General features: G+C 40.4%; 1 protein-coding gene across 10 annotated transcripts in view; it reads right to left on the bottom strand.

The window, feature by feature from the left end:
* Nucleotides 1–24812, bottom strand: part of NRXN3 (neurexin 3) — a 983905-nt gene that overhangs the window by 537797 nt on the left and 421296 nt on the right. For all 10 annotated transcript variants that reach the window (XM_075503346.1, XM_075503345.1, XM_075503342.1 and 7 more), the window contains one exon: nt 16391–16510. In XM_075503346.1, coding sequence (XP_075359461.1) covers nt 16391–16510 — 120 coding nt within the window. The remainder of the gene's footprint in view (nt 1–16390; nt 16511–24812) is intronic.

The raw sequence follows: 24812 nt of genomic DNA, 5'->3' as shown, positions 1-24812 counted from the left end.
CAATTCAGGAGTATGAAATTGCTTTTTGAAAGATTTGAAAAAAGCTTATAAATTAGGCTTTCAGAAGCTCCTGTCCCACAACTGTTTTCAAATTCTTTTCTAAATACTTAACCCTTTATTTTACTAGAATAAACTTCATTTTTTCTTGGTTTCTTAAAGTCTTTCTTAAAGCTTATTAATGACCGTGTCTTTAGATGAACTGACCAACACTGAGCATGCTGTTCTAAGAACCAGTGATGAACTTGCACGGTATGCCCATCTAACTTAAAATACGCATTTTCAGGTTCTCAAGCTACGTCTATGAAGACACTTACCAGGCAGCATGCAGAAGACTCAAAAGGACCTAAGACTATACCTATTTATGATACAAACCAGCGTAGTTCACTGGAGCTCATGGACAGATGAATGGATAAAGCAAAGACACTAACACATGAATTGCAGCAGCCCAGGAGAAGGCCTCCACAACACCCCATGGTTACTAACAAGGGAAAATCTTGGTCAGAATTTGCTCCCTACAAATTGCAGGGGACAGAGCTCTATAACTTCCATACAGAAAGGAAGCAGTTAAATGAATGCCAACACTAACATCCCATTAAAAGAGAAAACTTAGGTTTCCTCAGAGTCCAGCAGAACTCTGCCATGCGAGATTTCCTGGATCAAAAGGGAGCAGACAGCTTTACTTCCCAGGCCAGAAGGTTCAAGGCATAGGAGGATTGGGAGCCTTGCTATGCCCTACTTCTTAAGGCAAATAGTCATTTGCCTTAAGGTTTTTCCTTTTCTTTGGTGTGTGAAACAGAAGATAATTCTGAGGTGGATTTATCAGAGTTATTCAGAAATGTCTTTGGAGATTACTGCAGCTGATCACTGTGCTTGCTGGACTTTGTATTGTGCTGGTGAGCAATTGAAATCATCGAATTTCTGGTACCAAGGACCTTCCTGTTGCAGTTAGGAAGAGATACTTCCACTATCAGGTTTACATGTTTTACAGGTTTCTGAGAACATCTGAGCTTAACCTTTGTTTCCTGAGAGGACTAGCACTAACAAAACATCAACCAAGTCAAGGCCTGCAAAGGACAAATGCTAGAGACTATGAACAGGGGCTCAGTCAAAATTTCCTGTTGAATTCCAAATAAAAAGAAACTACAGTTTTCAGAAGCCATTGAGTAGCATTTACTTACCCGGGCAACATACAAAGCTTATTCAGCTTTTGATCTCTCTGCTGTGACCACAAGCCCTAATCAGAGCCCAAAGCAGAAGAATTGCTCTGATGTTGAAGCTTTTCCTGAAGAACTCTTCAAGATCTCCTTCCAATTCCCCAAAACATGCCCCAACATAAGCCATCAACGTGTAAAGGCTGTTATTTTCTCAGAGCCTGAGACAGATTTGAACCAGAGGAAGATATGTAACTAATCCCAAACTAGCTAGTCCCTGCCACCTTCCAACTGCCTTTGGAAAAGGAAGCTTCCCTTGACGTGAAACAGTCTCACTACCTGTTGTAGTTAGCAGTTCCCAGATTGAAAAGACATATAAGGCACCAGCAGCAAATGCCAAAGGGAACCTAGAGCCCTTAAAAAAACAAAACAAAAAACCCAAACAAGCAAGCAAACAAGGAGCAAGGGAAACTTTGCTCAGTGCTTAATAGTTTAAAAACTCTGTCCCTGGAGAATTCAATTCCTTCTGCTCTGATGTGTTCGCCTGCTGTTTAACTGCAAGCTCTGTCGACTCACAGCTGCTGCTCTGTGCAGGCCCTGGGCTGCTTTCAGAAGGAAGCACACAGAAAAGACAAAGAACCCTTTCCCCCACTCAAAATAGCAAATCCCGAGTTAGAGAGAAGACAGCAACAGAGAAGGAAGTCAGAAGTCTGCATTATACCAGTGATGACAGGGTGAGCTAGGACAAGAGCTGTACTTTGTTGATTCTACTCTCCTTAGATTGAAAGTCCCCATACAGAACAGACTATGCTTTGTGCTCTACCTTACCCATACTCCTGCTTTCACATCCAAAATGCCCTCAAGTTCCTGACACATTGTGATCCAGTCTGGTCTTCACAGCTCTATAACCTATATGTAGTAAACACGAGTCACTTAATTGGAACTGCAAGAAGAGTTCAGTTATTTGTTAACACACATGTTTTTTGAAGAGGACAAAGGAAGTGTCACATTGTATGCAGAAAACACCCTCACAGTGTTATCCATAAAGTCTTGATCATACTTTTCAACACCCTATGCCTTGAAGTCATAACTACTACATCAAGATAAGACATGCCCAGATAAGATTCTGGGGAGGACTTACAGAGAAAAAACAATCAGTGCAGCCTAGCTTTTATTTTTTGCTAAATTTTCATAGTAGCAGAGGCAGGACACTGACCGAGAAGTGATGAGAACCACCATCTCTGAAGTTAAAAAATCTCCCTGGTGTATATCTGATCACACCCAGAAGTGTTTCTAAAGTTGTATCTGGGTATTAAAATTTGAGTGAGAAATGAGAGAAGACCTTTGAACATTAGAATTACTAGCAACTTCAAAAACTTGCTAGAGGTATCGAGATAAGAAGCTTCTCTTGCCCCGGAGAAGATGCATGACATGGCGTTTGCATGCCACAGCTCATGGGGATTAATGGCTGTTGGCATAAACTGCAGCTCATTCCAGAAAGTGTCCTGAGCTGACTAAGAAACAATCCTCATACAATGGTATCATCAATTTAGTTAGGTCCTAAAATTCCCAAGTTGAGCGAAATGTAACAGTTACGAAAATTGTAAGATGTGCATTATTAGGAGTCCTGCTGAAAGGCATTTGGCTATTTGAAATGGAAAACTGTTACTGACTTGCCCTGGAGTTGTAGTTGTTCCACATTAATCAGGACCAGTTATAAGGAGTCAAAAAGTGGGGAGGGAAGTTGGTCTTAGCCTCAGTTAGGCATGTAAGGATTTTGTACCTCTTCTCTACTCATCACCTCCACACCACTTATGGGGATTTCAGACTAGAAATTATAAATCAGGAATCCACTCTCAGTCAGCAGAAAACCAGGGAAGTGCAAGTTCAAGCTTTTGGAAAATGATATGAACAAAAGCGGGAGGACAAGCGAGGTCAGACTGTTCTTTACAGAAGCACGAGGAAATGAGAGGCAGAGCTGTGAAGACACTGAACACGCATCTACAACACGTGAAGGTATGTGTGGTAATCAGAAAGCTAAAATGGCAGGCTCTAGGGACATGCAGTGGGTGAGGAAGCCTTTCACCCCAGACGCCTGTTTCTGTAAAGAAAGAAGCTGTTCTGCAGAACAAATGGAAGTTCTCTATCCATTACTTCAAAAATAACTAGTGAGTCACTTCTATCACTTTCCACACTGACATTAAACTCATTTTAGCATCCCAAGGCAGGCTACTACCCTGGCCAGCTTGTGAAAAGTGGCTTTTCTTCTTATTCCCCAAGAGTCTCTTTCCACCTTGTGGCAGAAATTCAGTGGACTTCAGCCTTTTCAAACACCAGCTTCCAATGTATCCTCCGTGCAAGGACAGTAGCCCCAGATCAGTATTTCTCTACTCCAAATCTAATTGAAAGCAGGAGAAATAAAATACCCAAGAGCTCCGAAAACCACAGCTTCCACATAAATAGGAAAGTATGTGGTAGGAGAATGAGGAGAGCAGAACTGCTAATTATTTTAAGTGTTTTAATTTATATTCAGATAATTTAAAGTTTCCAGAGCTGAAACCCTGGAACATTTTGCACAAGACCTAAATAAATAAATAAATGTGGAACTAGGCACACCCCTGCAACATGCAAACATCTTCATGACTTCGCAGGCTATCAAGGAGTGACCACAGACAACAAAACACAGTCTCAGCTCTACTGTTTGCTATTTAGTATGACTGCTCTGAAACTACGGCATCTTGAAGTAGCCTCCGGAGGGTTTCCTAAGCCCTCTTAAGTCATGGCAAAGCCACAGGACTCTGTAAACATCGAGGAAGATGTAAACTGCAGAGGACTATACAAAGCCTTAGGTAATTTTGGAAAACCTCTTTTTGAGATTAATTTGGAGAGGAGAAAAAGGCAACTGAAGAGATCGAGATTTTTTTCTAACTTCATTTCAGGTTTCCGTATTCCAAACACCCACCAAGGGCCTGGGAAAAGCCAAGCAAAGGATACTTGGGGTCTATGGGAACACAGCACCATCTCGTGGAGTGAAGGGAAGAAGTATAAGAAGCAAGGAATAAGTATTTCAGCACTTCAGACATCTGCAGCTTGGCTTTTTGACAGCCTGCTCTTCTAGCAGGTTAACAAATCTCTCTATCGAATTTGTGCTTTATAAAAAAAGTTCACTGCAGATCTATAAAGAACAAATGAACAACAAACAACTCCCTATTTTTATCTCTCAAACTCATCACCGTTAACATAAACACTGGGGGCCTCTTCATAAATAGAGATGTGTGGGCAGACAACCATCTGTACTGAACGCTATTTGCCAGCAGGCCTTGCGCAGCTGTGAGCACCCTTTTCTTGCACGTCTGAATCTCCTGTGCTTAAGGTGGGCAAAGAAAACAAGTCTCCAAATACTAAACTTGCCAGGACTAAAGACCTGTACTTCCATCTACGCAGTACTGGAAAAGAAAAAGCCCTTTTCCATTTAGAAGGAGTTGAAGGAAACTCAGAAAGGCAGCTAATTCCACCCTTTCCAGTATTTGCTTCCAAACATGGAGGTACACTTACAGAGCATCTGAGAGTGAACAACTTAAGTTACCCAGCTGGTTCACATATTACTGGTCATAGATAAGAACTTCCTGGCACCAGTGAAAGTATGAAAACCTAGTTAGTTTCTACTTCATTGACTGAACTCAGTTAGAAATTCATCTCTGCAACAGAAAGCATTTAAGCGTCCTGGCTTCTAAAGGAGGTAGGCAAATGCAGGGGTCTCTGCGCAGGAGGATGTAGTTGATTGTATTTTCTGCTCCATCCCAAGTATTGTGCTATACCTAGCTCCACTTTTGCAAACACTTCCAAGTTTATTCTTATTTCATCCTGGTCTCCAGGATGACATTTGTTTAAAACAGGAAGCATTATGATATAGTGTCTATGCATTTTGAATAACTCCCATAATGAGTGTAATACAGGTCTCTCAAGTGCGACATTTGGGCTAAGTATGTTCTCTGGTGTGCCTAAATTAAGTTTAAATGACTTGATCTATCAATCTTCCATGCACATGAACCATCAGTAGCAATTCCACAGCCAAGTGGGGATCTCTGTGAGGATGCTTCCCTTGAGACAAAGCACAAATTCATGTCCAAAGCATCCATCAGAAGTATCTCTATTTCAGCAGGATAAGGGATTTAAGCCTCCAGCCTTTTCCAGTTGGGACAAATGCAGAGTAAATTCACCACTAGTAACAAGTACAAAAAATAGAGGGGGGGGGGGGGGGGGGGGGGAAGGGAAAACAGGCTGATATTTTTTTTTTTTTTACTGCCAGTACAAACACTTAACTCCTATGATTTGTGTTTAAACAACAGGAAGCATAGACAATTCTGCCTGACCTCAGTTCTCAGCATTCAAGTAACTATAACAAGATGAATTCTCAGGATATTCTCCATGCTGCCGCACTGTCTGCTGCAGTATCATGTGGAGAAATCCAGGCTAACCCTAAACTTAAGCATGTAGGATTAACATGGTGTCCTACCTGGTCCAACATACCATGCAAATGCATGCAACTCAGCAATACTTCAGACAGGCATTTCAGGTATCTACACATGGCAACTCATCTACCGCATATATATGCTGTACAGCTGACAGTACTGTTATGAGAGATCAATGTCATGCCCCACTGGGTAACTTTGCATGTTTTCTGGAGTCAAATATTATGCCCATTGATCTCAAGATCAATACCAGTATCTCTCACACACACACGCTCCCTCAACCAGATTTTCTCTTGCCCCACATCACATAGCTGGAGTGCCTACAACGATTTGCCACCAGTCAGATTCACAGTCACTGCTTGTGAGAACTTCTGCTCATTCACACACAGCAAGGGCTTGAAAGCCAGGTCTGCTCAGTTCATTCTGCACTGGTAACACAACCAATCCAGTGTTACAACAGCAAAGCAGAAAAATGAGTCTTTGCTGATGTCAGCAGTAGCATTGCCTTCTGTAATGTTGGCTTGGATCCATAATTTAAACCCTGGTTCACAGGCACTTCTCATGACAGTCTGCATTTCCAAGTGATAGACACCTGACTGCTGAAGTGTCCAGTAGTAAAAAGAAATACCAATATTAGCCCTCTCTTCAGCATTTTGTGGTCTTCAATTATGAGAATATCTGTGACAGATGAACTATTAAAGACAAAGATGCTCCTAAGGGACCTACAAACTATACAATAGATGGCTTGTGATACTGCTATCTATCTTCATCATTTGCCTGAGATCAGAAGGGCAGAAATGTAACAGACAGAAGGTCATCTAGTGCAATCTGAAAAAGAAAAAAAAAAAAGAAAAGAAAAGAAATATGACAGGTAGTTATGGGAAGCCAGCACACCTGACACCAGCTTTGCTGTGGCCAAGCACTGCAATTAGGTTTCAGACCAGAGACAAGAGGAAGAATAGAGCTCCAATCACACTTCCTTCAAAATCACCATGCCAGAGTCTCTCTGGAAGAAAAAATTGCTTATATTTGGCAGGTGTATTATTAAAGCCAGAGTCTAGTCAAGACACACTAGTCTAGAGCTCAGTTATATTATCTGAGACAGTTACTCAATGGACACGAGCACAACTACTCTTAGGTTGAGGCTAGAGGCATTTGAACAAAAGCACACTACAAAAGATCAGACAACTTTGCTTTCCTAGGGAAGGAGTAATTTTCTACTCTCTTTCCCCATACCGCTCAAGATCACCCTCTCGAGCACCCTGCTGGCAACAGAAACATCCTGAAAGGCATCTCCTAGGCCAGGGAGGCCACTACAAGCCCACACTGCTCATCTCCAACACAGAGGTCTGGGAAGAGCCTCAGGGAGTCACAGCACAGTGATTGACTAAATCATAAACCTCTAGACAGAGAAGGATGAACTAACTTAGGTCAACACTTTGAAATTAAGATTAGTTGTCTTCTTTCTCAGCTTTTTAAGCCCTCTCCACTAATTTTCAAGATAAATTCATCATTTTGATGCAGCCAATGAAACCTGAACTTTGTTTTTAAAATGATGAAATCAACCACATCCCGCTTTATTCCTCCTTCATTTTTTTCTGTTCAGAACTATTCTAAGATTTTCACTGAAATATGCAAAGTTTTGCTTGCCCTAAATGTGCAGTTTTCACTGATTAAACTACCACCCAAGAAAAATTTTCACCAGTTCTGTATGTACCCAAAAGTGTGAAATGAACTAACATTCACAGACTTGGACACTTTTTCTTCTGTGGACACCCATTAGCTAACTGGGGTTTCAGTTAACATTACCCCCCAATAGAATTCATGTCATTTGATTATTCTTGGGTTTTTTTACTGAAAAGCCTATTTCCTTCCACAATCAGAGAAATTCCTTTGTGGCCTAAAATCTCTAAGGACAGCAAAAAGCAACTGAAGTCCTGGGCTCCACTCCCAGTGTTTGCACAGGCCTCGGATGTCAGTATGCAGTGAAACACCTCCACAAAGATAATCAAATCCACCAAAAAATGTTCCCCCTCACAAAGCTTGTTTCACAGGTACCCAAGCAGCCAGTCTCAATCTGCCCCTCAGGGACCATTATTAAGATAACTATAATTAAGGTTTTGCATCTAATCCCTAAGGTTCCACAGCTGAGATTATTATACTAGCTCCTCAGTAACAAGATTGCAGTGGAATAAAGATATGTCCCTATATACAGCTAAACTCCACTGGAGATCAATAGGTAGCCTTCTTCCAATGACAGGCAATAATTAGTACATCAGGCAGCCTGGATAGTGAACAAGAATCTCTTTCAGGACCTCTGACTCCTCCTGCCTTTATTTTTCTGTTAATAATTTCCATTGCAAAAAACAGGATAAGCATACAAGATGTCTGTCTTTCCCTACTCAGCCCAGCCTCCTCCCTTATGTAGCCCCAGACTTGAAGGCTCAAAAGCCAGCAAGAAGAAAAAAAATTTAAAAAAATTCTAGCACTGCCTGCATCCCTCTGCATGTTGGCATTCTCTCAACTACCTCCGCCCTGTAAATATTTTATGATATACATTTGTCCACACTAACGACTGTAATCTTGAAAGTAGCTTTTAGTCTAAGGTACAAAAAAAATATGTAAATCTTAAATACAAACAATTAGGCATATTTGATACGTGGACTCGGAGAATCACATGCCAGATTTTGATCTGCCAATACTGGCATAAATCTTGAGTTACCTCACTGAAATCAAAGTAATTATTTTGTATTTATAAATAAGTGTCACTGCAAATGAAGTCTAGTCCATAAAACACAAAGACCAACTTCAATCTTCATCTATCTGTTCTCACCCATTAATGCAGGCTCCTCTTTGCAAACTGTTTTCTATGTAGGCAGCCTGGGAAATAAACAATAATCACCTTGAGGACCCTACAGGAATAAGGCAGCAATACAGCGTGTGCTACAACAGACAACTCCATGCTGTCCGGGAAAGTGCTAAGTGAACCCTATGCCATCTCATTAACACCGTGACACTCCACTTATCACACATCAGACTTAGAGCAATGGCTTAAGAGCATAGATATCTAACTCATTTGGGTACTGCAAAGACAGGAGAGCACACAAAACCCAGCTGGGGCAAAAAATGGACTAAAGATTATTGCAAGCCAGAGCTTCCATGCAGGACATTAGGCCCAACATGGGAATCACATTTTCATAATTCATAGTGCCAGTTATGGCAGATTCATAGGGGAATGGAGGCAACAATCAAAGCCACCTGTGCTTTCACCTGGATTGGTGACTGAGGTATCCTGTTGCAGATCAACAGCAACAGCTGCAAGATTAACAGGCTTTTGCAAGGGTTTTCCCCTTCCCTGCAAAAGAACAGGTACCATCTGCATACCATGTGGCTCCCAAAATACCTCGTGCTGATGAAACTGTAACTGGTATGAGATTCATCTAGAGTATTTGGGCAATACACTTGAGGACAGAAGTTTCATAACATTATGTGAAAAAAAAAATCCACTTAAAATAATGGTCCTCAAGCTCAGGGTGACTTCTGCCTACAAAATCCAACACTACATATATTTGCCACCAGCTTCCAAATTCAGTACTGTACCATCTTCTGTGGAGAAGCTGATATAAGAAGAAAAGAATCTTTAAAGAGTGAAATTGATGGTTGAAGCTTATTTCGGTGTTTAGGATTCCTGAGTTTTTATATTTACTGCTTCTTAAAGCAAATATGAACATGTGCAGGAGATTACAAGGAGAAAGCTACATCTAAAATTAATCAAATCCTTGTTACACTTGACAATTTAGAACATTTAATTTATCAACTTACATTTAGTGGAAAGATGTGCTTAGAGATCATCATCGGCAAATGGAGCTTGGGGTGATGGAACAAACAGAGACTCCTATTTTGCTGTACCACTTTTCTGTTACTGCTGTCAACTTACATCAATGTCTTATCAGAGATCACACCCTGGGTGTGCCATTACTAAAGGAACAGATTCAGAGGCCAGCTCTTTCATGGGGCAAAATACCCAGGACACAGTACCACTCACTCAGCTACTTATAACATGAAAAGTGAAAATTATTGCCATGACTACCAGAAAGTGTCACATAAAAAAATACTGTCAAAGAGAGAAGAGATCGCAAGGAACAAAATTACAGCAAGAGCCTTCTGTGACATGTTTATGAAAATGGCATAGCTGCTGAGCAGTGTCAGGAAGAGAATTAAGTAACTGCTTCAACTGCTCAAAGGTTGATAACAGAAGCTGTAATCACTGCCACCTGTAAAAAGTCTCCTTCCATCCTATTGAAGTCTGTAGCACGGCTGGACCATAGCTTATGTGCTGACAGCAGCCAGGTGTGCACAGATATCAGTGACTGATTGCAGCTCTCATCCTAAATGCTCCTTCTGCCAAGCTGTTGAAGCAATCGTAATTAAATTACTCACTAGAGACCTAGCTGCATTTTAGGGATCACAAAAGGATAAAGTTGGCTAGCTTTCACAATTGAAAAAAAGGAAACACTTTTCTGTCAGGGCACCTTGAGAAGTTGAAAGATGCAGAAGAAGCAATTCCAAAAAGCACGTGTCACTCAAATTCACTTTCTCACCCAAGACAGGGACACTCAAATTCCTCCCCCGATGTTGACAACGCTACCCATCCCAGATGACTCCCAAAGGGCACATGGAGCAAGCAAGCTCTTGATCTGCAGCCTAATCTGATGTTTTACAGCTGTTTCTCAAGGGAGGGGAAATGCCTTTCAGTACACAGAAAAGCAACAAGCATCCTTAAACCACTCAAGTGCTAAAGCAATTATGTAGTGGGTTATTACTAAGCATCAGAAAAGTGCATGGTGTTTTAATAAGAAGTAGCACTAGATCTTTGCCCTAAAGATGTTACAGTTCTTGGAGTTGCAGCACAAATGAAAGTAAACAGTGGTAAGAAGGGTAAAAGCATGGTTCACAACCCAAATCACAATGGTACAATTTACATCACGTACTAAAGTACACAGTTGCATTTCCCTCCCCTTTTATGCCAATTCTCAAGAGGAGAAAGGTCTTTCAGAGACAGAAGACACAAAAGACAGGGCAGGAACTGAAAACGAGCCATCGGCCAGAAAACACTAGTTACAGTACAGGGTACATAAAAGAGCACTGAGTAAGTGAGGGCAAAGCATGAGGAGGGAAGTAAGAAGTAGGCAGGGTGCCTGACCTGCTGTAATGAAGTATGATTCACTCAAGATAAATCAGAGGTGACTCTTGCTTCATGTAGGGCGGATGTCTCTGTAGTATCAAAGGCAAATCCCTAAGCGTGCTGATATTTAAACAGCTGACTGGTTTAGCCATGCATGACTAATGAAGTCTATGCAGATTTATTTTCTACACACTAGCAACCTCTTGCTCTCTGACTCACTAAGTGATAAGATGGGCACATTAGAAATGAATGGGTGGTAATTAAACATGAACAATGAAGAGGGTTTCTATAAGTAAATCAAGCTGAGCATGCTGGCATTGACATTAAGGGAGGTCATGAAGTCTGGACAAAAATTGGCCCAGATGGTGAAAAACACAAAATAGTGAGGGAGAGGGAATAGGGTCCATGTCCCAGCTGGGGGTCTGAATCCTGCCATGGAGATAGCTGTAACCGCTCAGTGGCGCAGACAAAACAAGTGTGGAGTGCAAATTGCTCAGGAGCACGTCAGAATAAAGCCATCACCATAAAGTAATGGTCACTACTTTGGCCATTTGCCCTGCTAGCAGTCTCTTCTAATGACTATTCTGCCATGCTTTTTAAGCAGGGGTGAGGGAAGCTGGTTCTGCCGCTGCCTTTTTGCAATCTAGTCTACAGACTATGCTGCATCAATCCACTTAGGTACTCATTCACTTACTTACATAGAACTTACTTATGTAGAGCGGGGGTGGAAAAGGAAAGGGACAGGCCTGCTCTGACATCCCTGGCATCTCATCTAGAACACACATATGGCAGAGAGGCCAGCTTCAGTCTTCCTCATTCAATCCAAAATTCTCTGTGCTTTACTCTAAAGTATTGGTCTTAGACTTGTTCTGCTAATTTTGAAAGCCTGCGTTTTAAGTCAAGGAAAAAAAAAGATTTTGGCTAGTGAGTAAGCCTCACTTACTATGATTACAGAACTGAAGTTATCAAAAGCTCTTCCTGTGACAGCACTAAATTAATGAACTAAAGAGCAAAGTCACCATGACTCTCTTTCCCTCTAATCCTTCCCTCCTCCAAATGTGATTCACAGAAAGACAGTAAAAGCATATAGGTTATGCATCGCATGGAAAGGGATCTTGGAAGAAAAATATAACTTATTGCACAAAAAGGACAACAGCCCTGTATATTACCTCTCCCCAAAAAACCAAACAAGCACCACTTAACCAATCAATCACATTGGAAGGTTAGAGGATTGCTCTGCTTATCAACAGGCTCTTTGAAAAGCATGCAAACTGGAAGCATATGAAGATACACACACAAGAGGACAGACAAACATGGGCTGCCTTTTCTTTTTACCAATCAAATGGAAAACTTGTTTTTAAACCAGGTGGATATTACAACCCAGAGTTTATAAATAAATGAATAAATAACCCCCCTAAAAAGCCAATCAATAGTCAGCAGATGGACTTAACAACTGTTTCAACAACAAAAAAAAGAGCTGTTTGAAAAAGTGCTTTATACTCTGCTTGCACTAGTCATTGCTGCAGGTTATTGATCTTTTACAAACAGCCTCCAATAATACATAGTTGCGTTAGCCTGGCAATTTCTGCTGGAATACTTGACCCTCGGTGTTACTCATCTGCATGAGGCACTGAGTAACAAGCAGTGTGTCCTATGATCTAGTTTGACATACATATACCATTCCCATTAGCTAGGCTGCCGAAGCCTACTTTTTATGCATTCTCTCTGTGTAGAAAAGAAACTGTCATTGTTTGACCAGGTAGACAAGAACACGAATAAGTTAAAGAATCTATAAAGCTGTTCATAGGACAACAGTTTAAATACATGCCACATCTCAGGTAACTTGCAGTCTTTAACTACCATGTTTTCATCTCGTATCATGGTGAAGAACAGTAACAGGATGGAGTTCACCCCAGATGCAAGACACTTCATTAACATTGTGGGTTAACTTCTAATTCTGATACCTTATCTGCTCAGAGTTACACATTTGAACAGTCTAAGCACAGTTTGGCATGCCAAGGTTATTTAATATTCCTAAGTATCAATTGCAGTATATTAATGCTGATTTCCTACATCTTAGAGTAACAAACAAATTCTGAAAATAGGTTGAAAGCCCAGGTTTATTGAATGTGATGCTGGACTGATTAAAACATCTCTAAAGATTGAAGAATGAGGAACCACTTCAACAAATGAAGAACAGATCTTAAATGGCAAGGAAAATGGAACCAGCGAATCCCAAATAGTACCATTGCTTCTATTTCTACCTTTCTTTATAGGTGTTAGTACTGGCTAGTATGCAAGGGCAGACCTTTAAATTCACTTTTGTACAACAGGCCTTCTCAAGTAAATTTGAGGGCAGGAGGTGTCTCTTTTTTTGTTGTTGTTTTAGTTTTTTAACATTGGTACAAGAAATGATACAACTCGAAGTATATTAAAACTGAATTTATGCCCCCATAGCTTCCATTAATTTCTTATTCTGAGGAATCTTGATTCCTACAGTGTAAAGAACATCTAAAACAAAGCTAAAACTTAAGGTTGTATCATCATTTCCACCAGGAATTTAAATCCTTGTCTTTTGTTTAACAACACTAGTGAATGTACAAACGTGTCTACAGGCATACAACGTGCATCTCTGCCACCTTTGATTCTCCTTCACCTTTTAGAAATAGCAGTTCCAAGCCAGTTGCATCTGAAAGGGGAAGCTCAATGGCCCAGTCCTGGGACAAAAATTAAAAAGCAAAAACATATTGGCGTACCAAGCTTTCTTGAGTATTGATAAGACTGAATGACTTTGCAAAGTTTATACTAGCAAATAACAAGTCACACTTACCAATAGTTAATTGAGGATGATCTCAAGAGATCATCAAGAATAACTGAAGAGAACACCAGACATGCCATTTATCTCTCTCAGAGGCACTGAAATATTCTGCATCAAACACACAGAAATGCAAATTTTCCAGTGTGGATGCTTGAGTTGATTAACAAAAATGGAAAGACAAAATATATTCAGTAAGTCCTCCTTTTGCTAACATTTCCATTTTGTAAATCTAGACCTGTTCTATTGACTTCCATATTCCATATTTACATCAGTGGGAGACCACAATTTGCTCATAAAATATATATAGCCATTTACTAAATTAATAGAATTAGATTCCTGCAGCAAAAAACGTTCTACCAAAGAGCCTGATGCATTTCTAAATAATAGCAAAGCTTCAGGTTACACAGAAGTTATCTCCCCCTGCCATTACTTGCACTAAAATCCAGTCTAAAGAACATTTAATTCAATTAACATACAAGTGCCTGTACTTCCATTGGACTCAGGTATAATAGCAACCATATCTAACAGATAGGAACAGGAAGGAAGCCTTCTCCCTCTCCACAACCCACAATGCTTCATAGCTTCATCAGGCAACCAGTAGTAGAGCTATATCTTCAATGTCCTGATACATGGCAAAGACTAAAAAAAAAAAAAAAAAAGAAAACAACCAAACAAAAAAACCCAAACCAACCAACCAAACAAAAAAAACCCACCAAAAAAAAAATACCCCCACCACACCACGCACAAAACCAAAACCAAAAACACACACACAAAAAGATCCTATACGATGCTATACGCACTTTTTGAAGGTCCTGGCTGAAGCCTCCTTTTGTTGTTCCAGGAGGAGCGCACATGACTTACCTTTCTGGACTATTTTGAAACCCACATCATCCTGTGAGCATTTCTAAATCACCAGCCAGGCCTGACACTGGGAGGCTGGCTACTACATTGCCCCCATCATCCCCACTCATATCAAACCCCCATCTCTGCTCTGCATGGTTTCCAGCTGCCAGTTCTAAAATGCAGCAAGGAATCCCCAATTACAGACATAGGAACCTGGCTTCCTAAAACTTCAGAGCCTGCTCCAAGTCATTAGCAACTGCATAACAAGGGCACTGCGACATTTTGGAGCTGCGAAGCCAGCACATTAGAAACAAAACCAGCAGTATCAATAATGTCTTCAGAGATTTCCTGGACATGTACTTAAATGCAGCCCCACAGGATTCAAAGTAGCGTTTCTTTTACACAGCAGGGTTATAATGTGCTATGCTTAGCAAGTCTAAACTGAACAAGTAGCGTGAGAATGGGAAACTGGGTGTCCAATTGACAAAAGCAAACCAAAAGAAAAATGCAGAAAAGCGGAGCCAAATCTTGTGGCTCCAATATGAAATGTTTCTTCTGGACCCAAAGGAGTCATTCTGGATTCCAAAGCAACCCAAAACCAGATGTGGCATTACAACCTACAAATCTGTGTCTGTAGTACCTTCTCATACAGCCCCTGTCAAAGTATGAATGCTGATAGGCCTTTCCAATATCTGGGAGAACTACTCTGGGAGAAAGGGGAGACCGACGCAGATAACACCATGTTTTATGAATGACTCAGAAAAGCAGGCTTCTTGGCCTTCAGCAGAAACAGACTGTCACCACACATTAAACAACTTGTCATATGTGCCATCAATTCAGCCACATCTCAGACTTCTAAGGGAAAGGTTGCAGATATGACAGTGCTGTGGCACCAATATTGCATGGACCTTGCTGGTACTACTACTAAAGTCTACCGCAAATACCCTTAATGAAAAGCGGCAGCTTGTGAGATGCAGGTGGTAAGAGTGGACTATGAGAGTCTTTTCTGGTCTTAAAATTTACACACACAATGAACAAAATTATTGAAGTCTACTGTTATGCTTACTACAGCACTCATAATGTGCTCCTCTGTTCCCTGCCTCGGAGCGGGGAGGGAGAAGGGGCCTAACTGTCGCCTTAAATAATGGAAGTGGGGAGAGAGTAGAGCTGAACTGATCTGCTCCCTCCAGGCAGAAGCAAAGGCCATATCAGGATGAGCAGAGGGAATATCTGAAAGCTGATCATCTGCCCCCTAAAGAAAGACTTCAGGGTTTTGTTCAATTTTTCTATCAGAGATCTTGATAGTAATTGGCCAAGAAGAACATCGAATGTTTTGAGATGAAGCACATCAATATGCCAAGAAGCACAACACTGTTGCTGTATGTTTAATTGACCACCTGGTTTTAACTGAACATTCTAGCAAACAGCAACCAAATTTCATCTTAGCATACAGCTAGTAATTCAGTAGAAGACAATCTAGAACACTGCTCAGCATTTTTACATGGATTCCAGGTCTTTGTCACCAAGGTTTGAATTATAACCTCAAAGCATAATTCAGTACACAAAACCTAGCCATTTTGTACCTATGTAAGTATTACGCACAATATATACAAGTCATTCCTGGTTTCTCTAAACCAGGAATTGCATTAACATCAATTACCATCGTTGGTCTGGTTGAGTTATCTTTTAAAAGAAGGAAAAAAAACCCCAAACCAACACATACCAAATTGCATATTTTCATTTTAACAAGGAAAAAAAAAATAACCTGCTGTATGCTTCAAAGAAACTTTCCAGGAAACAAAGTTTGGCTTTAACACTGGGAAAGTTGTATTTCAACTGAAAGTGAAACTAATCATGTGTTCTCTGTGCTCCTACCTGTCAGAACTTACAGCTCACCAATCCAATGTAAAAGCCTACTTACGGTCATTACACTGGTTCCCAGAATATGAAGTCATGGAGCAATCACAGGTGAAGCCTTCCCATTGCTGATTACAGATGCCCTGATTCGCACACGAATCTTCCTGGCAGGTAGTGCTTGGTCCTGGAGAAGGGACGACATGAAAAGGGTGAAACAAACCTGAGAGAGTCATTTTAGTCAGGCCTACAAAAGCTCCGATTCCTCATTACCATTACTATCAGGATCCTCATGCAGAAGAGGAAAAGCACTAACCCAAACACTTTTCCATTCTCGGACATGCAAGAAACTCAGGTAAAAAAAGCACAAAGACAATGTACACTCCACAACAAAACACCAAACTGTAACACAGAGCAAGGAGGAAGAGTGAACAGCAACATATTCCCTCTTAGGCAGGCCCAACTCATATGTTCAGTGCTTGCTCAAAGAAATTTACTATAAAATATGGTGTGATGCAAGGATAACAAACACTGCCAGGTTGTCATGCTTCCCTAGAAGTTTGATCCCCTTGTAGAAATGAAGACTAAGAAATGGGCCCATTAACAATGCTTCATCCTACCCAAAGAACCCTGATATGTGGATTCAAACTGAAGTTTTGAAGCCTCAGTTGGCTACAACTTTGCTTTATAGGTTAAGAGAAAAAACAAACAAGCGAAAAACCAGAGCCTCTGACCAGTCCCATTATATAGGTTCCTCTGGAAACATGTCAATAAAGTCCTCAGAAGGGCATGACCTTAGTCCATGACACTTCTCTATTCTGGACTGGTTTCCACAGCCTTTGGGGGAAGCAGAGAAGGAAGCAGCCACTACTAATAGAACAGCCTTTCATTGTTCTGTGATTTGGAGCTAACAGTTGCTATCCTACTCAGACAAGCCTTGCAAAGACACAAAAAAGTGATCATCAGATCAGAGAGACTCTGAATGACAGCTAGTATGTCATCCACAAGGAGGTAGCTGGATTCTGAATCACCTGAGAGCAAATGTGAAGCTGCAAGCCATAGATTAATAAGAACATGAGTTTAGAAGTTACTTCCTGGGAAAGTATTTTATCTTCAGCATTCTAGACAAAGGTATGCTGCTCCTATTGTGCAGTACTTCAAATAAAACGTACAACTACAGTTGACATACCTACTATTCTATATCCTGCATTTGTTGGAAAAGAAGAAGAAACAAAAAGAAATAGAATAGATAATAGAGTAGAGGATCACCCGGCTAGGCTGCCTGAGATCAGTTTATTAACCACTTCCAGTCTAGGACAATAGCATAAGGATAAAGCAGCAACTGTTCTACCCATCCCAGCATCTTCCGTCACAGTCTTTGTTAGCAACAGCAATTCCTTGAGGCTCATCCTACTCTTCATCACATAAGCACCACCATCTGTACTTTATAGATGAGATAGGACACACCAAAGTGGAGACAGCATTTTCAAATGTTTTAACCCAAAATGAAACCCCTCAACCTCCATTTGACACCACCCGCAGTGATTTCACTGAATCCCATAGCTATACAGCATCTTTGATATTCAGATTGTGCATCTGGGCACTTCCACATTTACATGCCTTTGTAGAACCCATATCTAACTGGAAGCCCCATGTCACAGCATGATCCTCCCAACAATTCAAAGACCAAGCCAGGAATGGACCCTTATAGCTTTGGTGCAGAGTTCCTGCTCTTCCCACTAGATCATCTTTCCCCACTGTAAGAATAGAATGGGTGAATTTCAGTAGCTTTTTAGCTATCTGTGTTTCTTTACATCTCTCCCGCAATGAGAAGTTTCTTTACATCTCTCCTGCAATGTGTGACTATCAGTAGGTAGCGAGTTTAACAAAAACCTGAGTTTCTTCCATGATCTGTTATACTGTTAAAAAAAAAAAAAAAAAAACCACCACAAAAACAAAACAAACAAACCAAAACACACCACTACACAAAACCAAAAACCCAAAGGCTCTAGGTAGAAGCATAAGCATGGATAACAAAAGCAGACAACAAAATCCCTGAAGGAAAATTCACCTATTGAAAAGAGGCAGCAGCAGCCGCCACAGCAAGAAAACTGTGTATTACCATACTGGAAGTTGAGCAGCATTTTTCAACACTTTTCTCCTCCCCTCCGCCTCTTCTTCCCACCCACCTGACTCCCATTTGCAGCTGTATGAATCCCAGTAGCCGCATTCGCACAGTGTGAAGTTAACAGATCACTTCTAGGATTACAACAGTGCTGACAGACTTTAGTGTGGGCTGGTAGGCACATGTATGCATGCGCTTCCCTCTTGCCTTTACACTTACATAAAAGACATGGATATAACTATATAGATACACATGCATCAGGTTGGGGTCTGACACTTGCTTCAGACTTACTCTGGCCCAGCAAAAGAAGGGATGACATTTAACAATCTGAAATAGAATCTTAGTTGTCATTTTTCCTAAAACATCCGAGTTATCTGAGGATAAGGAATAAGGAACTGATAGGTCTCCTGTACCTTACTATCCCATTATCTAACCTCTAACCCTAGATATGAATGCCAATACTCCTGGAGATATAAACAAGCAAGTTATATATACTTAAAAAATAAAAACAGAAAGCAATTGTGACTCTACACAAGTTTGATACAGCATCAACTGTAAACACCATTACACAGGAGCAAAGCAGAACAGCATTTTCAATGACAATGTTTCTTCTCTCTTCCTACAGTCTTCTGAGAACACTTTATCAGGACATCACTTTAAACTGGACTTGACAATGGGCATCATCTAATAGGGATATCCTTTGTCTAGGTGCCACAAGAGAAAGAACCAGTACTCTAACTCAAGGAGTAAGACTGCATGAGGCCTAGTACCTGTGGCTTGAGGTGCTCGTAGTGAGAGAGTCCAGAGAGCCAAAGGACTTGAATTCATGACCAGTATTGTGGTTTCTGAATTGTATTTTACAGAAACTAACCGTGAAGATGGAAACAGTACTTTCAAAGCAGCCAGAGGAAAAAAAAAAAAAAGAAAAAGAAAACAGCACAGTGATGAGGAATTTTGAAAGCCTGACAATACCACAAGGAAGCTCGAAGCCTGATCTACCATCTTTACAGTCAGTTGTGATGGCACAGCATAGATGCTGGGTATTACGCTTTGCCTCACTCCTTAGTACTATGGGCCATTTACATGGTAAAAGGATCTTTGAGAGCTCATCTACTCCTGCTGCTTACAGTCCTTGCCTGATGTCATAATCCTCCATCTGCGGCAACAGAATTTTGTTCAGAGCAACTAACAGGGATGTCACAGGGGATTAGAATTTTGGATTAGGGAGCAAAGCGACAGAGGCACAGGAAGGCTTATAAAACATGAAGATTGTCTTACCACGCACATGCCCTTTAGTGCTAACGAACAAGGAAAGAGAAGACAACAAACAATTTATATATACAGCAGTAGAATCGGTTCTAAAATACCAATGCCATCAGGGTTCGGGTCTATTTTTAATCTCATTCCTTTGGCAACACTTACAGCAGTCAAAGTATTTAAAAGTAAAGTTTCAGAATTGGTCTTCACATAATAATCTGAGATACATCTGATAAATCACACCATACTTTTAATTAATAAAATATGCATGCTGACTTTAATTTTCTCCTTAAATTCCCAACACCCTGACAATACTTGCTATTTCCATTTTTCTGCAAAGGCCTTGCTCTTCTAGTCTGTTTGTAGCTGGGCTTAGCACACTGTCTTCATGCCACGTGCACAGTGGCAAGGGCAGTGAGTGGGCAGTAGATAGAAAATAAAAGTGGAGAAGTCCCCAGTGCAGAAAAGCATCCCCACTAGCAGAAGCGTGACTTGCTCTGTCTCCTCCTGTCCAGACTAAGCCTACCAAAAGAGACGGCTCCTTAGGAATATGAGATGGCAAAGCAGAATTCTTCAACAGTGTCCATTTGATCTTTATTTCCGCATCTCTAGTTTTTACTGGAACAGCTCAGTATCTGAGGACTTGCAGGATTTGAGATCTTGTTGGGTGTCCCTCCCTGGGAAGGAGTCCAGTATTATACTTTTCTTCCAAGTTACCTAGCTAGATGTATGGTTTGTTTATTAGTTTTACCACTAAGTATTTGAAGAAAATCACCTTAGAAGAGTACAGTAGCCAGATCTCTTATCCATATTCCGCTTAGAAAAATTACTTTGTTTCCCTAACTCTTTCCTGCAATTCCAGCTGTATGGTAGGTTTCTCTTTGCCCTGAAACTAAAAAATTTGAATTCTACTGCTGTGCATTGTTAAAACAGCCATGTTTCGCCCACAGGTGGGCGTGTTTCACTGAAGTAATTCCTGCTATGTCATTTGAAAGCTCTTTGCAGAGAAAAGAACTTTAGGAATAAAAGACAGTATTGTGTTTATCATTCTTCCGAGTCACATGAGGAATCAGTTTCTTTATACGACAGCTGCAGGCTTGTAACACAACTGCAATATGTATTCTATTTTTTATATATATATATATATATATATAAATAAATATATATATAAAAAATAACACAACTAGCAATAAGCATTAAGCTAAGCAAACCATTCTTGGTCTTGCACATAACACTTCCTTCACACATCAAAAATTCACTCCTATTGAGAGGAATCTACCATTTGTGTTAACATTATTTTCTCAGTAAGATGAAGATCTGCAACAGGCAAGATTCAATGGCACCATGGGTCCATTTTCATTCTCCATCTCCCTAAATGCTGTCATCTTTTTTCCTTGTACCTTTCAAAGAGGTTAGCAATAGATAAAAAAGTAACACACGCAAGACATCTTTACTGTCTTTGCAGAATAAGGTGCTTCTTTTGTCCTATAGTTCCTAAATTGCAAATGCCATCAAGCACCGAAATATCTCTACCACTACCAGTCAGACGTTATGATGGACAATTTATACCTATGATAAATCTACAGTCTACTTCTGTCAGCACTCCTCTCTCATAAACAGCAATAGTCTGGGTTTTTTAATTAAATGTGCAGGCCCCAGTACAGCTCAGAGAGGCATCAGGTCTGGGAAACCATATGCACTAGGCAGAATATAAACCTGTTCCAGGACTCACTTTTAGTGCAGGTTAAGGAGGAAATGAAGTTAATACAGCTACGTTTTCCAATTTTACAATAATTTGGAAAAAAAATATTTTTTCTCAGTAAAAAAAGAGAAAAATTGAGACTGAATCTCATAGAGCCATCACTTCACTGGATGGACCATATCTCATATGCTGTAACTGTCAAATACCAATGGTGGCATGTTGACACCTACTTTGTACAAATGTAAGAAACTAAAGTATAGTCAAGGTTCAGTGCACAATTCAGAAAATTAGATCCTGTATTTTGAGTTGCAGGTGGTAGAAAGCAGGAATATCACAGACTAACTTTAACTTAGCAAACTAGAACCAAAAAAACAAAAGGGATTTTCAAGGACCGCAAGGCCAGCTCTTTGAGATCTCCCAGTTCTGGATTTTGTTAAGAACTCATCATCCCTTTCATCACCTAAATAAGGTCAGACATCCGGCAGGTTCCATATTTAAAGTTACTCATTGTCAGAAATAACTCAAGAGCCAGCATTCTGCAGTCCTCTGAAAATACAGACATTTATTCCAGTGCCTCAACAGAACCTGAACTCTTCATTCACTTAACAACAGTTATGACTCTGAGTCCTTCTGTTCCAAATACATGGCTGGTCTAAAAATTTCAGGGACTGGGAATAGTTAAAGTAACAAATATAAAAGTCTCACACAGAAAGCACATTTACCTCAAGGTGACAGGAGAAGGGAATCAGCAGCAACGGCAATCCACAGAGGATGGACCTACAAGGTGGTGGGGCCTTTTCCCCCTCCATGAAACCTGGCATATACCTATCTTCCTCCCTCTTGTCACCCTGCCACTCTCCATCTCGAAGCAACCTAAAAGGTCTTGAGCAAAGTGCTCATACACATGCTGGTGAGGGAAGAACAAAAAAACCCAAAACCAAAAAACCCCCAACCATACAACAAAAAGTCAACTGCATAAAAGGGAGTATGCGTGGACCTGAGATGCAACACTGAGATGCAAAAGAAGGAGATGCAAATGAGGTAGAGAAAGTAAACAGCATTCAGACATTCAGACGCAAACTAAAAGCAGAAAGGAAAAACTGAAAAGGCTGTATGTGAACAAGAAAAATACAGTCACTTGGAAAAACACCCTTCCCCACTGCAAATCACAGCAGTACAAAAGTACCAGGCCTCATGGCCTGTTCTGAAATAGCCAAACCTATTTAGCAAAGGTTGGTTTCCTGAAAAGCCAATAATCCACATTATGTACTCAAGACAAACTTTTCCCCTTAGGCTTCAAGGTAATCAGGTGTCTCAAACTGAAGGGCAAATATTCCTATAGGGTTAAGACCTCTGTAACAATATAAGCTTGAGCTGGAATAATCTTCACAGCTGTGACAAGTCTTTAGGTTCTGAGGGCTCTGGAAAAATCAGAACAACAAACAAATCTGTTCTGGGACCTCTTCTTCATGCTGCATCCACTTCAATGGACATCAAAAATCAAGCAGGAACTCCTGGGCATGTATTCTGAATTCTGATGAACACACAAGTGACTAGAGAGAACAACAGCAGCTGTGGCCAGAGAGACACAATACTTGCTGATCTCTAATGCAAGTCTGAAATTCCCTGCCACACTTTGAATGGATGGCACAGAACACCTTAATCCTAAAACTATTAACACCCCAGTGTACTTCCAGGACGTTTTTTCTCCTTGCATCGGTCCCAGACCGCATATCCTTCCTATTCTTTCCAATCTCATCCTTTACCACTTTCATTTACATTAACTTCAGAAATCCCCTAGAGGCAGCACTTAATATTCTCTAAATCCCTAACCTTTGTAAGACAGAGTACTTCAACTTTTTACAGCTGGGAATAGGCCAGAGATGCCAACAAAACATGGTCACAGTCAGATGCTCCACATGCATAGAGCACAATACATTGCACTAACTTCTGCACTAACTACCTCTATGCTGTCAAATCTTTCAGATTCAATGTTTCATATACATCCAATGGCTAAAATCATCTCAGGCTGTCAGTATCTTTATCTGTTGGGTAAGAGGGTGCCTCCTAATATGCTTCTGTCTATTAACAACTGCTACAGTGATTAACTGTTTACCCATTACAATTTCCTTGGTTTCTCCAAATATATTTTTATCCTTTTCTACTGAGGCATAGAATGCCAAACCCTACCTAAAAACATAGGTGATATTCTGAAGCAAAGCTAATTGCTACCTGCCTACAGCTGGAATATGGAACAGGAATATTTTAATTTGAAAATTGTATCTATTGCATTAGATCATGGCAGCAATATCACCAGGTCTTCACAGTAAACACGGTGAATAGAAAAGGAGTTTATGAAGCACGTGATTAAAGCCAGAAAAACTCAATTCCAGTGGTATGTAAAATGTTGGGAAGTCTTGTCTCTATCTCAGGGAATGAAACAGGAACACTCTACATGGGAACACTCTACATGTTTTCTTCCACAACAAAGCCTTAGACTAAAGCTGTGGCTTAGACACAAAACTTCAAGGTGATTGAGCTGATACCATAACAGATACCATCTGTGGTTTCAGGACTTTTAAACAGACACACATTGTTCAATGCCTCTGACTTCCCCTTATGCCTGAAACCATTCTCTCCTTTTCCACTAAAAAGGAAGAGCATTTTCATAAACTTCCACAACATTCAGGAACAAATTAATTTGTACTCTATATTGCAGTCTCTCTAGATGAGTGGGGAAGTATACTTTCACTATCATGTTTAAAGGAATAGACTTTCAACACCATGGAAAACATCTCTCCGGTTATACTAGTATCGAAGTCCTATTAATTTCTAATAAGCAGGTTTCCTCACTTACGTCCCAGGGAAATAGAGTATTTGTATGTAATTGTACCATTAATCCTTCTTTCATTATATGTATCCTAAGAATTATCCTTCATCAAACTGGTTTTCTGGCAGCACTCTTTACCCCATCATCTCTCTGTAATTCAAGTGGCATGTTCTCAATTACTATCTGGCCTCTCCTCTGAGCCATTTTCCTTGGTTTCTCCCAATTTTCCCCACCTTTTCTACTGAAGCTACTCTCAGTCTCTTTAATGGCTTTCACTTGAGTAGCTTTAGTATTTTAACACCATCCGCATAGTCCTCAACCTTTTGGCAATCTCCAACATCACCAATTGATCCCTTTTTACTTAGCAGCAATAGTAATAAAAGATGTCAGTAAGAATTTCATGTGAGGATCAACATCGTGACAGAACCCTATCTGCTTTGTAAAAAATCAGAGACTATCCAGTAAAAGGTTCTAAAAGACCTTTTTCTTTTAAAAGACCTACAAGAGATACAAAAATTAGCAGGTACAAAAGGATCAGGCATGACCACTCATATGTTTGGATCAATTACGGCTTG

The sequence above is a fragment of the Mycteria americana genome, chromosome 5, assembly GCF_035582795.1.
Source record: "Mycteria americana isolate JAX WOST 10 ecotype Jacksonville Zoo and Gardens chromosome 5, USCA_MyAme_1.0, whole genome shotgun sequence".
In the NCBI taxonomy this organism is placed as follows: domain Eukaryota; kingdom Metazoa; phylum Chordata; class Aves; order Ciconiiformes; family Ciconiidae; genus Mycteria; species Mycteria americana.
Note: the sequence above shows the minus strand (reverse complement) of the source record. Positions and strands in the feature narration are given on the sequence as shown.